At 41.1% G+C, this 14,672-nt stretch overlaps 1 protein-coding gene across 2 annotated transcripts in view; it reads left to right on the forward strand.

Moving 5' to 3' along the window:
* Nucleotides 1-8,573: 8,573 nt before the first annotated feature.
* The window catches only part of AGO2 (argonaute RISC catalytic component 2), a 32,629-nt gene continuing 26,530 nt past the window's right edge, over nt 8,574-14,672 (forward strand). For both annotated transcript variants that reach the window (XM_009710159.1, XM_009710160.1), the window contains exons 1-2: nt 8,574-8,767; nt 12,761-12,881. In XM_009710159.1, coding sequence (XP_009708461.1) covers nt 8,691-8,767; nt 12,761-12,881 — 198 coding nt within the window. In that variant the 5' untranslated portion in view covers nt 8,574-8,690. The remainder of the gene's footprint in view (nt 8,768-12,760; nt 12,882-14,672) is intronic.

Consider the following 14,672-nt stretch of genomic DNA (forward strand, 5'->3'; position numbering starts at 1 on the left):
TGCCCTCAGGGAAGCCACGTTGGCTGGCACCAATCACCTCCTTATTTCCCTTGTGCCTTAGCGTAATTTCTAGGATGATCTGCTCCATGATCTTGCCAGGCACAGAGGTGAGACTGAGTGACTTGTAGTTCCCCTGGTCTTCCTTTTTTCCCTTTTTTAAAAATGGGAGTTATGTTTCCCGCTTTCCGGTTGGTGGGAACTTCACAGGACTGCCATGACTTCTCAAATGTGATGGGTCGTGGCTCAGCCACTTCATCTGCCAGTTCCCTCAGGACCTGCGGATTCATCTCAGCAGGTCTCATGGGCTTGTGCACCTTCAGGTTCCTTAGATGATCTTCAACTTGATCTTCTCCTATGGTGGGCGATTCTTCATACTCCCAGTGCCTGCCTTTGCCTTCTGTGACTTGGGTGGTGTGGCTGGGGGACTTTGGGCCTCGGGAGGAGGGAAAGGCAGAAAAGTCATTGAGTACCTCAGCCTTCTCCATATCCCAGGTAACCAGGTCTCCTGTTTTTCTGCTGGAGACGTCCCACGTTTTCCCTAGTCTTCCTTTTACCTCCAGCATACCTGTAGAAGCTTTTCTTGTTTCCTTGATGTCCCTGGCCAGATTTAATTCTGTCAGGGCTTTAGCTTTCCTAACCTGATCCCTGGCTGCACGGACAATTTCTCTGTATTCTTCACAGGTCACCTGTCCTTGCTTCCACCCTCTGTAGGCTTCTCTTTTGTGTTTGAATTTGTCCAAGAGATCCTTGCATCCATGCAGGCCTCCTGGTGCTTTTGCCTGACTTCCTCTTGGTTGGGATGCATCACTCCTGAGCTTGGAGGAGGTGATCCTTGAATATAAACCAGCTTTGTCGGCCCCCTCTTCCTTCCAGGGCTTTATCCCATGGTACTGTGCCAAGCAACTCCCTGAAGAGGCCAAAGTCTGCTCTCCTGAAGTCCAGGGCAGTGAGCTTGCTGTGCACGCTTCTCATTGCCCTAATGGGCAATGGATCTGGAACTCCACCATTTCGTGGTCACTACAGCCAAAGCTGCCCTTGAGCTTCACATTCCTCACCAGCCACTCCTTGTGAGTACAAGGTCCAGCATAGCAGCTCTCCCCATTGGCTCCTATGTCACTTGAGGAAGGAATTTGTCATCAATGCTTTCCAGGAACCTCCTGGATTGCTTATGCCCTGCTGTGTTGTCCCTCCAACAGATATTGGGGTGGTTACAGTCCCCCATTAGGACTTGGGCTTGTGAATGAGGCTGCTCCTATCCGTCTATAGAGGGCCTCATCCACTCGATCTTCCTGGTCAGGTGGCCGGTAGGAGACCCCCCATTATAATGTCACCTGTCTCTGCCCTCCCTTTAATCCTGACCCATGAGCTCTCGATCGACTCCTCATCTGTCCCCAGGCAGAGCTGCATGCACTCCAGCTGGTCATTGAAATAAAGGATGACACCCGGTCCTCGTCTCCCCTGCCTGTCCTTCCGAAAGAGCCTGTATCCCTCCATTCCAACACTCCAGTTGTAGGAACCCTCCCACCACATCCCTGTGATGTCAGTAAGGTTGTAGCCCTGCAGCCATGCGTGCGTTTCTAACTCCTCTTGTTTATTCCCTATGCTGGGAGCATTTGCATAGAGGCGTTTAAGTTGGTCCCCTGATGAAGCTGACTTACTGGCTGGAGTGGCTGGGATTCCTTTGTGCTGCCTTTCAGGTCCTCTCCTGCCATATATATAAATAAAATACATAAAAACTCTGTGCAGATCCCATCAAGGATTCGTACTGGATGTTTTCCACATTCTTTCTGAATTCCCTCTATTACTGGTATTTGAATAACTGTTTGTGGAAATCCTGTTTCCCTTGCCATGGGGCGTCCCCTCTCCAAGTCTCCCATTCTCTCCCTTCAAACTGCACTCCCCAAAAGGGACATTAACTGTTTGCAAGCCCAATGACAGGCCACCAAGGTGGAACACAGTTGAGTACAAGGCAAGTTTATTTTACCAGGGGGGTGATCAAACACTGAAACAGATTGTAAGAGATGTTGTGGAAATTGTTAAGTTTTGAATATCTTCAAGGACAAGTCAACCTGGTCCCTTCCAACCTACATTATTCTATGTTCAGGATACTCGGCACCTCTACAGCAGCTGCTGGAGAGCCTTTTCCAGCAGATGTGTCTGTTCCTTTGCCGGTCTCGGTTCTTTTTAAGCTGATCATGGGGAACATGTTTGTCGCTTTTTTGTTTCCTATAGTTCTGGAGGCAAAAGAGGGAATCAGTGGTTGAGGCCAAGTTATTAAACTCTTTTTTTTCCAAGGAGCGATGTCTCCTTTCTGTATCTATGTGATGGAATCGGTAACTGACCTGAACGCATCAAGGAATAGGCACAATGATTATATAGGCCATGCTGTCTGCAAGGCTGGGATTGGCAAGCAAGGTAGATCAAATCAAGTGCTGCAGGAGAATTGAATTACATTTTGAATTAAAACTCTGTATACTAGCATGAATTTGGCCTTCTTTTATTAAATACTTGGGTATCAAGTAATCAGGGTATCTAAAATGCTTTGAAAAGCGCATCTGTTATTTTGGAGCAATATCGGAAAACACTCGTAGTGGAAGAACTGCCCTGTTGTCTGATATTAGAAACCTTAACTGAAAGTGAAGCTTCCAAATAAGGCCTACTTCATTCACTTTAGTTTCGGTTAGAGACTATATTTTTAGAAAAATGGTTTTAGAGAGACTTCCTATTGACAAACGTAGGTTGCGTTAGCCCAATGCTAAAACGTACTTTGAGTTGTGAAAACATGACCTGATTATTAAATATGCGTTAGGACTTGCCACACAAGGAAACTTACTGATATAATTATAGTAGTATAATTATGCATAGAGAATTTCCTGTGTCGACAAGCCCTTAGATGCAATAGTTTGGCCCCGTCTTAGTTAGTAACTCATTAGGCCTCTGACTGCACATTAAAATTGCATAATTCTTAGCTAAAAAAGCTTCAACGCGCGAGTGTAGTGCTGACTGGTGGTGCTTCCAGGGTGCTGAGCAGACCAGCAGTTAAGCTTTTGAAAATGATGAAGAATGAAGGACAAAAGAAATGAATGCCCTAAGTTTGGGAAGTAGTTCTAAATTAAACGGTCCTGAAAAATCATCGTTACATAATTGCGTGGATTTTGGAGTAGCTGAGCCATGCTCATTCAAGTGTGGCTCATTCACACCTTTTATACACTAGGAGTGTCTTGGCCAGCTGATTCCTTCAGTGGTTTTCTTATCTGTAGTTTTGATGCACAATAACTGTGCTGGAGTAGGAGCATGCACGCAGACAACCTTGCGTTTGCAATTGTTTTCAATTTGCAAAACCCGATATTTGTACTAAAGCAGCATTTCTATGATTGTGCGGAGTTCCTCTGTCACCACCTTTTCCCCGCCACTCTCTTTTGACAGAGCAATTTTGCTTGATTATTAACTTTATTTCAGAAAACTGCCACGAGACTGTTCTTTTTCTAATATCTGTCTTTTTCCAGAGTGTTTTTTTGTAGAAATGACAGTTCTTAAGATTGGTAACTATGAACGTTTATGTAAATTGGATGAATTAAAATAGGAAGTCTGTTTTTTTCATGATAAAAATAAGCCTAAAGACAGTATGTTGGCACCTCATTATTCAATACCCAGTTTACTTTAATTCACACCTTTAAAATGGGGCTCTTGATGGTCTCAATCATCATATCAAGGCTGGAAAGTTCTCATTATTCATATTACCATCTAGCAAATGAGTGAGGAACTTCTGATACTTACCACATGAATGCTCCAGTTTATTAGTCTTTCATCTTTCTTCTAATTCATTCTTCCCTTGACAGCATTTTAAAAGTGAAATCCACATATGCGTGTAGATTTTCCAATGCTTTGAAATAGTCTCTCCGAAAGCATTGTCTGTGTTCATGAAGGAGTGTCTGAAAAACAGGAATGGAACAAATAACGTGTGTTGGGGTATGAATTTTGGCAAGTTTCCTTGGGCAGGGCATCACCTCGAGCTCCAGTATCTGGTGGTATCCTCTGTAACACACCTCACCGAGCTGCAAAACCTCAGTAGTAGGAACAGTCGTGCTAAGAAAAGCATTCTCGTATTGGTATGGCTTCTGTCACGTTTAAAAGTAAGCGAGTGATGGGAATTACGCAGGAGTGCTTGAACAAGGAGTTAGGGCAGCTGAATCGCTTTGAACGTAGCAATTGTGTTTCATGATTGAGGGTCCTAGTTTGTTCTTTGATAGAAAAGAGTAATAAGACTCTGTCTTCTCCTGTCAGCACTCAATTCAGTATTTTGTGACTCTATGCTTCACAGCTGGTTGCTGCAATATGTTTCACACAAAGTAGTTTGATTTTTTGCATTCTTAATTTGAGGCAGTAGTCCAAAAAGTGAATTCAGCTCAACACTTGTAATACTTAATTGTTTTCCCTTTGAAATTCAATTCACATCCTTCAGTTCTATAGTTAATGCATATATATCTGTTTTATGCCACAAAAATATAGGTTGACTGCTTATCGGGTCAGTGCTGCTGTTTAATAAACAGTACTTATCTCCTTGAAACAACACCCTGCCCTAAATAAGTTCGCCTAGGGAGTTGGGCCAGAAATAGCTTTAAAATACAGGGTGGTAGTAGTCCTGCTTTCCTTTTTTTTTTTTTTGTCTTCCTCCATCAGATGTGCAGGTTGTAAAACTATGCGGTCATGTCTTTCCCCAGGAGTCTGTGCTTCTCTCAGCATTTCATGTTATTCTCAAAATTGAATGTATGCCCTCACTTTTATTTATTGTTCATCACTAAAACTCCAGTGGAGGAATGTAATGATGTTGTTGAGCAACGTGTGTTAGTATTGATGCCTGAACACTTACAGGTACAGCTTTGTTACTCCCCTGTGCGTACTAAACAATCCCATTTTAATACAGAGGGAGGAGGATGTATTGCTTAAGTGCAAAATTTACTTAATTTTGCAGGATAAATAGCTTGGGGGAGGGGGTGTCCCTCCTTCATGATGCTAGTCTTTATACTCCCAAATCTTGTAAGCTTAATTTTATTTTTTTTTTTAGTTCTGAAAACTAGTCATGATGTACCAAACCTGGCACAGAAAAAGGAAGGGCAGGGGAATTAGGGTGATGGAGTAGATACAGAAATGTTAGAAGGCATAAAAATAGACTGCAAAGAGAAAGGAAATGCTTAATATTGCTGAGGTAATAGTGGTAAGGCAATACATAATGCAGCTAGAATGCAGAGTGTGGATAACAAGAAACAGAAATGTTAAAGTACAAATACCAGGAACTTGGGCAGAAAATTAAAATGTTTTTGAATGGGTGGTGCTGTTGGGATCGTAGAATGACACAAAGAAATCATAGAATAACGTTAGCAACTAAGATGTGGTTTTCCAATGGGAACGTTCTGTTACGGAAAGATGGAAATAAAAATATGTGCAGTGACAAGCTGTAAAGCATTAAGCAACAAAATGGCTGAAATTAAAGGTGGGAGCCAGATTTCTTTGGGAAAATGACAGTAAACAAGATTCTGGTGGAGCAGGGGTAGATGCTTGGTGCACATCCTCCTGATCCAATTTGGAGGTGAATAATAGAAAACTTTGTCATATTGCAGGTATAAATATTTGTGGGAGTACTTTTTAACGTTACTTTCCAGCTGTAGTGATAATGCTATAAATAACTTTCTTTGTTGTCATATCCACAGCAGAGGGTTCTTTCCACTTAATGACACAGAAGCTTTGTGAATTACCAAGCAAGGGGATACGATGACTGGGGGCACCACCTGAATGAGTTAATCACCTTCAGAAAAATATTTGAAGTAAACAGAGGTCCCGTGAAGTGTTGGGAAAAGGTGACAAATCCATGGCTTAGAAATCAAGATATGCAGGAATATAACAACAAAAAAAGATAAAATTGCCAGAGGTTGAGCAGAATTAGTCAGCTGAGCATTTCGACTTGCCTTCAGGGATGTAAATAGGAAAGGTGAGATGCAGAGGCAGATGGGCTGCTTGTGGTGAGGACTGAGTTATAGGTAAGGTTCTAGAGCTACTGTATGAAAATGAAGAAGATACTTTGCTTCATTTCTCAGTACGGGTGTTGACACTGCAAAGGCAAGATGGATAGATGGATAAGTAGTAGGAATAGTATTCGAATGGGAATTGTTCTATTTCCATTGAATGCAAAACTGAAGGAGCTGATGTACTTAAATTGGGAAGAGGGAATAATCTTTTATCACAGAAACCTAAAGTTTTAGGTCATGGAAGTGCAAGTCATTAGCAGCAAGCACCTTTAACGTATTGATCAAGTTAGTGTTGGAGAATCATAGACCTTAATGGCAATGTTTACAAAAGGGAGTCAAAAAAGCAAATTGAACTTCTGTAATGTGACCTCAAAAGGGTATATGCCTCGGAATATATTTGGAAGACAAGATCTGAAACAAGCTTCCCAAACATAAAACAAATGAGAAAACCCAAGATTTTTTTAAATAAATAAAATAACTAACAAACCCCCCTGTCATATTCCCAATGTCAAACCAGACTATCTGGATTCTGATGAAATGTCTGGGATGTGGGGAAGTTGCTGCTGAAAGTCAGGTTAGTAGAGTGGTAAAAATCAGTAAGGAGTTACTGGTGCGTGGGAAACCGGCCAAGGGAAGTGTTGAAGGATAAAGTGGGGAAATGGTGCTACCAAGGTTGGAAATGGTCTTGTTTATTATTTCATTAATGATCTTCGCGTAAATGTTAGGAATAAATACATGAAACTTCATCATGGGGCACAGGAGGCATTGTCAGAAAAAGAAGGACCTGAGCATCATACAGAAAGCAGCAGGGTAACAAATATGGGTTAAAAAGGTAGATACATTAAAGATCATATATCTGAGAGTTAATAGTGAGCTGGGAGATGATCAGTCATAAACAACCGAGATGGGCATGCAAGTACTGACTGGTCACTGGATGGTCCAGAGCTGCCAAGATAAGGCAGTGGTACAACAGGCAACTGCAGTTTAGGGCTCGTTAATCTGACGTTTCCAATTGAGAGCTGAAAAGCATCAGTGTGGTTGTGGTGGACCCTGATGGGACCTCGTGTAGAAAAATACTTCATCTTGTTCAGGAAAGGTGAGCTGAAAATGCATTGACTTGAAAAACAACTGAAAGGATGAGAATGAAGCCTGGTTTAAGAAAAGAGACTAATAGGAGTAGTATAGCCTAGAATTAAACGGGAATTTGGTCTAAATCTAAAAATACAATAAGGAGTACTTGATCTGAAGGTCAGTGAGTATAGCCTGATAATTAATAAATAAATTGGAAAGATGTTTCTGAGCATTAGAGCATCACAGTTCTGAAACCCCTTTCCAGAAAAAAGAAAGCGAAGGTGGAAAAGCGGTTAATGAAGGGATGTGTATTCTTTCTGGTGCTAGCAGAGGACTGAATTTGATAATCCCAGGAAACCACCCCTGAATTCTTACATAAGTAATGAGAAGCCTCCTGGGTTATTTCACATGTGAAGATTTTGCTGCAAGATGTTACTGCTCTAGACCACAGAAAACCTGAGTACTGATGCTGCAGGAGTTTTGAATAATCAAGTTGATTCCATACACACTTCTCTCTGGATTTTTTTTTTTTTAATGGAATTTTCTAGATTGAAAAAACTGCAAGCAACTATTACACTTCTGCTTCATGTTGTCTGATCTACAGCTGGCATTTGAGCCCAAGAATACAGTACAGCAGCAGTAGGCTATTTGCTCTGTTTACTTTTACACGCTTCTCTCTGGATTTTTTTTTTTTTAAATGAAATTTTCTAGATTGAACAAACTGCAAGCAGCTATTATACTTCTGCTTCATGTTGTCTGAGCTACAGCTGGCGTTTGAGCCCAAGAATACAGTACGGCAGCAGTAGGCTATTTGCTCTGTTTACTTTCTCTTTAAAGGAAGCCGTACGATATATTTTAATTCTGATACACAGTTTTCTGGAGAGCTGTAACATCTAGGAACAGTTCCTGTGCTCTGTTCCCCTCTTTGGCAAGCTGTGTGCTATGGTCATTAGAACAAAATGTATATAGCTGAAACGCATGCATTGTATTCACTTTAGATGCGTGCAACTCATCCAAATGTGGTTGCAAAGGTGGTTTAAGTGGTAGAAACTCCATTTTATAGATGTTTGCTCAAATAAACGTGGTTAGATGATTTGCTTCGGTGTCCGTTTTGAAACCAAGGTTCTTCCCTGTAACGAAGATCTGGTTCTCACTTTCCCAGCAATGCCTGCTTGGCCACTCAAATTCCGACCCAGCTGACTTTTAGTATAGGAAAATGCAACTGATTTTAAGATTTTGTTCAGTAATCAGAGCTAGGAAATACAGCAAATGGTGAACCAGCATGGGAAGAAGACAGTCAGAATTCATGGGCTCCTGATAGCAGGGGTTTTTTTCCCAGCTTTTAGATAGTTTTAAAAACTACCATTTTACATGTACCGTGCTTCGTTGGTCAAATAGCCTGTAAATTTGTTTAACTGTAAATTTTTATATAGCTGAAGGCTAATTTGTTTTGGTTTTTTTTTTTTTTTTTCCCCAGTGCTTGCACCTCCTCCACCGTTGCCACCACCAATACAGGGATATGCCTTTAAACCCCCTCCTCGACCAGATTTCGGCACTTCTGGGAGAACAATCAAACTGCAGGCCAACTTCTTTGAAATGGACATTCCTAAAATAGATATCTACCATTACGAATTAGATATAAAGCCAGAAAAATGCCCTAGAAGAGTTAACAGGTAATACTGTGCTTTGCTTTTCCTCAGTTTATTTACATTCTTGTTTTCCTTTGAAAGTGCATGAGCTGTGTGCTTGTCTTCAGTGACGGCTTGGAGGATGTGTCTGTCTTTAGTCATTGTTTGTACTGATAACTTCCAATTTTGCATATCCATCAACAGGCATTTTTTTTTTCCTCCAAGTCTTTCTGTACCAATCCAAGACTTCAGTGCTAATCATCCCTTATTTTGATTGAACTTGTCAGCATCTTAAGATGCTGCTGATCAAAGCCAGTGGTAACAGATGGATAAACTGTATTAACTCTAATGGAGCTCGGTCAGTATAAGCCAACTTGATAAATATGAATCTTAGTATTGCTTGGTTAAATATTAGAATGCAATTGACTGACAAGTCCTTCAGTAGGGAGTTGATGTTACGAGCTTGTTTTCCTTCCTTCCCCTCCTGACAAGGAGAGGCAAAACCCATTTGTTTGTGCTGCCGTGAGAGGATCGTGGAGGGACTAAATTAGGTAAGAAATTATCCCTCATCAGTGTATTCTATATAAGGGAAAGATATGCTATTGAAACAGATAGCAAGGTGAAAACATGGATCAGTTGGCCAAGGAAACAAGCAATTCAGTCTTGCATTTTGCATATGTGCCCTATTAGTCACAGTGTGGCAACCTCATTGACTTGAAAAAGAGTGGTGTTGCCAGAAGTGAAACTGAAGAACAGGACTTGGCACTAACTGGAAACTACAAGTGTCATCATCATAACTACCTACATCTTGACTGCAGAGGATTGGAATGGCCTGTTGATATATTCGAGAGCAAAACCTTTCCATGTTAAAGAAGGTCACATGGATGAAATATGCAGTTATGAACATGAACAAAGTGTGGAGTCAAAAAAGCCACCTGACAGCCAAAGTTTTCTTAATGTAAACTAATACACTGGAGTGTATTATCCATTGTTATACTAAAGAGTTGGTAATGATAGCATTTTCATAAAGCAGCATCACTACACTTTGCTGTCTTCTTTTTTTCTGTCATTATCTATTACAAATTTAATTTTTAAGCTAGTTGAGAATTGAATTTAATTTTAAAGTAAACACCGTTGTAAATGTATGAAGCTGAACTCTCTTCTTGCCCAAGGGCAATCCTGCTGTTTTCACTGAGATACTCTTACTGCATTGGAGTACTGAAAAATTTTCAGCAGTCGCTTTTTTTCGTAGTGGGAGCCATGAGAGCTTTGCTTTCATTAACCGATACCCCTGCCACCAGCTCCGACCCTGACAACTGGCTTGGTGCCGACGGAAGCAGATTGCCGTGCCTCTGTAGCAGCTCTGGGAGCTGAATGCCGCACAGCTCTTGTGCGTGTTGTAGTTCTGTGTGATCACCTCTGTTACAGTCCAGCGTGTGGGTGCTTGCTTGTCAATGGCAGAGAGCATAATTATTAAATAATAAAGCAGTTTTTCTCACTGAAAAGTCAGATGGTGTTCAGCAGCAAGTTCGTTCTTCACTGACAGCTTCTGACCTTCTCTGCTTTGTAAGGTTAGTCACTCCCTCAGTGGTAACAGGAGCAAGTATCAACCTACATACATTAAATGCCTTTTGCAGTAAACAAAGATGTCATAAATGCATTCGACAGTGGTATGCTGCATGTTTCTCAGGGCAGTGTGGGACAAATACAAATTGGATTCACTTAATAAAGCGTATGTTTCATTTCTTTTGAGTGCTTGTTCCTGTATGCATTACCCTGGAGATGTACGTGCACTCACCTCCGCCTGGGTTTTTGTGAGCCACGACCTTTCAGTCCTACATGTATACCTGTGTTTGTGGCTATGCTTGTATATAGGGTTATGCAGGATGCACATGTTGTCCAATTCTAAATGATAGGTTTTTTTCAGCTGGCTTACATGTTTTTAGTATTTTGGTTATATAATTCCGATATATATTTATAGTAAATAGTTTTTATCGTTACTTTATATGTTGTAAGCTCAAGAAAGGATAGAGGGAGATTTTATTTTCATCTGCGCTACTCCCTCATCTGTCCCAGCTTCATTCTTCAGTTTTATTCTAGGACTTACTACAGCTTGGACTATGACCCTGCAGACCTGCTGCAGGGATGTGTACGGTGTACGTGCAAGTTCTGCGCTGATGCCCAGGAGTTGGAGCAGGACTGGAAAACACACAGCTGAGACAACGTGCTGCTGTGCTAAATTAATACAATCTGGCTACAGTTCTTCTCATGTTGCAGAAAGGCCAGATCTATTTGGATAGTTAGATAGGCAGAGTGGGCAATGTGAATTTGGTTCTGCACCGTGGATGCCCTCGGTTTAATTCGCGAGGACAGCTAGGACTTGTCCAAGGTTCAAGATGAATTATGCTAACATTCGCTGGTCCCAAGTTCTTGGTGTGCTTGCATGATCTTGGTAGAATAGTAATCCCAAAGGGTTGAAGTTAGTGAATTGGTAAATAACTCTTCTTTTAACTTCCTATGGAGAAAATAACTTACTTTTCATTAAGATATCTCCACCTACAGCTCAGAAGCACCATTACTAGATGTGCTTTGAAGCTTGAAAACCCTAATTAAGTGGAAGTGTTCACTTCTATATAAAAGTAGTTCACAAGCAGAAGAACTTGCTCAGTTAGAGAATGGGTTTTCCATTGCTCAATCTTTAACTCAAGCTTGAAAAATACCTCATTCCTCCCACCCTTCAGATTTTGTATTCGTTCAGTCAGACATTGGAGACCTGAGGCGATACTACTGGGTCGAGTTTTATTTGTACTTCTCAGGAGGTCAGACATGTTTCTTTCAGTGGTCACATCTTATCTTAAAGCCTTGGGACACAGCAAAAAAATTGTCAACCAAAACAGTCTTTGTTATTTTCTTGAATGAATTCAGAGTTTCATCTCAGAATTTTGCATGACTATAATATCTAAATGTATCCTGGATTAATTGCCTTTCCAAATCAAGGTGTATGAAGTAGTCACTTGCAGCATCTCTAGAGCTGCTAGTTGACAACAGTACTGAAGAAACAGTCATTTCCTTTCTGTGTCAGTTTAACTTCTTAATGCTCTTTTGCCCCAAGCTGTATGTTAAGGATCTTGTAGGCAGCGTATTGCAGGCTGCTGGTACGGTCCTGTGATACAGACAGCCTGAAGGATGTCTCTCTGGGACAGCTGGACCAAAGACCTTTGGCATCAAAGGGTGTTGTTATTCGAGCAGACCTCTCATGGGCTGGTGAACTGCTTTGTGTGACCAGTGTGTAAACACTGTGGTTTGACAAGAACTTTGTGAGTGGTTACCTCATTCATTCAAACGTGCAACCTAATTCCAACTATGCATAAATGAATACGTATTTTTAATATGCATGGGTCCCAGTGAATGCGCATACCTGGTTTTGTTGGATGGATACCAGTTTTGTTGTATACCTGAAAAAATTGCATTTAAAAGTAATCTTTCTCACTGCGATGCAGAAAGTTTGCATATCACTGTCATGACAGAGTTATCGTCCTTACACTAAGGCTGTAAGCTTGGATAGTGATTTTTGGGTTGGTTTGGTGGGGGGTTTTTTTTGTGTGTTTTTTTTTTTTTTTTTTTTTTAAAGCTTCTCAGTCTGCTGAGCTTTTGGTCCGTGGTCCTTTGCAGAAAGGGGTGTAGGACAGGGGAGCAGAAGCCCCAGGAGAATACCAAGCACCTCTTGTTTTTGAGCTTGAGAGAGCACGAGCTTTCGCTTTACCACTTTCAGTAGATCACGGAAAAGAGGAAGGAAAGTTTCAATCTGAAAAAAACAACCAAACAAACAAAAAATAGCTGCTTTAAGAAAACAGTTTAGTCTGTGGAAAGGTTGCTTTAAATCAGATCAGTCAAACAAATCTTGCCTTTAATGCCCAACAGTGGACAACTGTTTCATTTACCTAATGCCTCTATTCATAAATATTAGTGTCAGTGTTCATCTGCTATTTAATGTTAAAAGTAAAAAGTTGAATTAACGTAATCTTTTTGTATTTTCAGAGAAATAGTGGAGCATATGGTTCAGCACTTTAAAACCCAGATTTTTGGGGATCGCAAACCAGTGTTTGATGGAAGAAAAAACCTTTATACAGCTATGCCACTTCCAATTGGGAGAGATAAAGTAAGTTTTAAATAGAAAAGTTTCTAATTGGAGATTTTAATGCAATATGTGTAGAACCTTTCTGAGAACTGATAGAAACTGATTTTATATTTCTGGGATAGATATCTTCTTCTGTTGCCATTTTGCTCAGGATGTGGTTTTCCAGGACAGAAGTGTGAGCTTGTTACCGTCAAAATGGTCACTCCTCTTTCCGTATCCCTTCTTTCCTCCCTCTCGCTCTCCCCACTCACGTGGTTTCTGCTGGTTTGATGAGCTGGATGAACTGCCCAAGACAGCGGACAAGCTGCATACTGGCACTAGGGAGAAAGTGAAAGCATGGTTGAGTTTGGGAGAGGGGAGTGGAAGCACCCCTCTGGGCAGCAGCAAGCTGTTGTGTCAGCTCATTAGTCTCATCAAAGCCCACTGTAAGCTGATTCTCCCTGTCCACTAGCTGGAAGAAACTCCTCCATCCCTCCGTTGCCTGCATGGAACCTCTTCCCTAATCCTTTATGACGTGAGAGCTAAATTGGTTTAAACTGCACAGGTTAAGACCTGCTAGCTTTGTCCTGGGGCAATTGAAGAGAACTTGCAGGTTCTCTTTGCCAGCTCTCTACGTGGGGCAGTGATCTCTTTGGTCACTCTGGTTGTACCTGCAAAGTGTGCCCACATCTGTGCCCATTGACTGTTGGAGTAGAAGGGACTGTGTTGGAACATGCAAACACACAAGCCCTGTAAAATAATTTAGCCTACGCATCTGTGGTCTAATATCAGAATGAATTTTCTGTGGCCTTTTTTTATTTAGATGAACACTTGAGGATACAGTCATCCTATTACTTGTTTGTACTACAGTAGTTACCAGAGGCCATTTTGCCCTTCTGCTGAGGGTGTGAGGTGAGGCATGCACAGTTACAGAGGAAGACTGTCCTATCCTATAGAAGTTGATTACAAGCTAAGTAGAGAAAAATAAAATGTATGGGGGAAAGGGAAATACAGAGAAATCTGCAAACTTGCTTATGTGATAAAACTGGGAACAGAGCTCAGGTCTTCTGAAATTCAGTAGCAGTGTGCTATAAAATAGTTCATGCTGTCCTTTGCTGTCTCATATTGTATGCCCGTGCGGTGCTTGACGTGGTTAATAGTTCTACCTGAATCGCGCTCTTTATCTCATATGTGTAATTTTTATTTTCCCCCAAATGTATTTAAGTGAATGTCATGCAGTAACGGTCAGTCTCTACTCCAGTCTTAATTATTTTTCATTAACCGATAAGGTAATGTCTGGGAAGACTATAAAGGAATTATTAAAAGTATTAGAGATTTTTTTTTTTTCCCCCCGCTTTCACGTATCATATTCCGGTTCCTACCGATTTGACACATGAGATTGCAAAGCATTTGCCGAAGGTGGAATGATACTTGATGAGCATCTCCTAGGGGTTTAAACAAGTCCTCTGGATGCATGCAGAGGTGCCTTATAACTATAATACTTTCCAAATTGTGGATGACTGACAATATATTTTATGACAAGTATGAAGTTCTGCATTTAATAAGTAAAGGTAAATGAAAAATGGTTCATGTGTGGAGGATAAACAAACTGGGATCAAATTAATCTTCAGATCTCATGAGACTTTGGGAGATGCGAGTTGATCATACTCTGGCAACTGGATGAGGTGACCTCCTTCTCCTGTTCCTTCTGTGTCTGAAAGTCTGCTGACCGAATAGGACTTGTTTCTTGATACTTTGGATTTTAAAGCTCATGTGTACTAAATCATACATGTTAAAAATGAAGCCTCGTGACAGTGTGTCAGAAGGAAATGT

The sequence above is a fragment of the Cariama cristata genome, unplaced genomic scaffold, assembly GCF_000690535.1.
Source record: "Cariama cristata isolate BGI_N322 unplaced genomic scaffold, ASM69053v1 scaffold2531, whole genome shotgun sequence".
In the NCBI taxonomy this organism is placed as follows: Eukaryota; Metazoa; Chordata; class Aves; order Cariamiformes; family Cariamidae; genus Cariama; species Cariama cristata.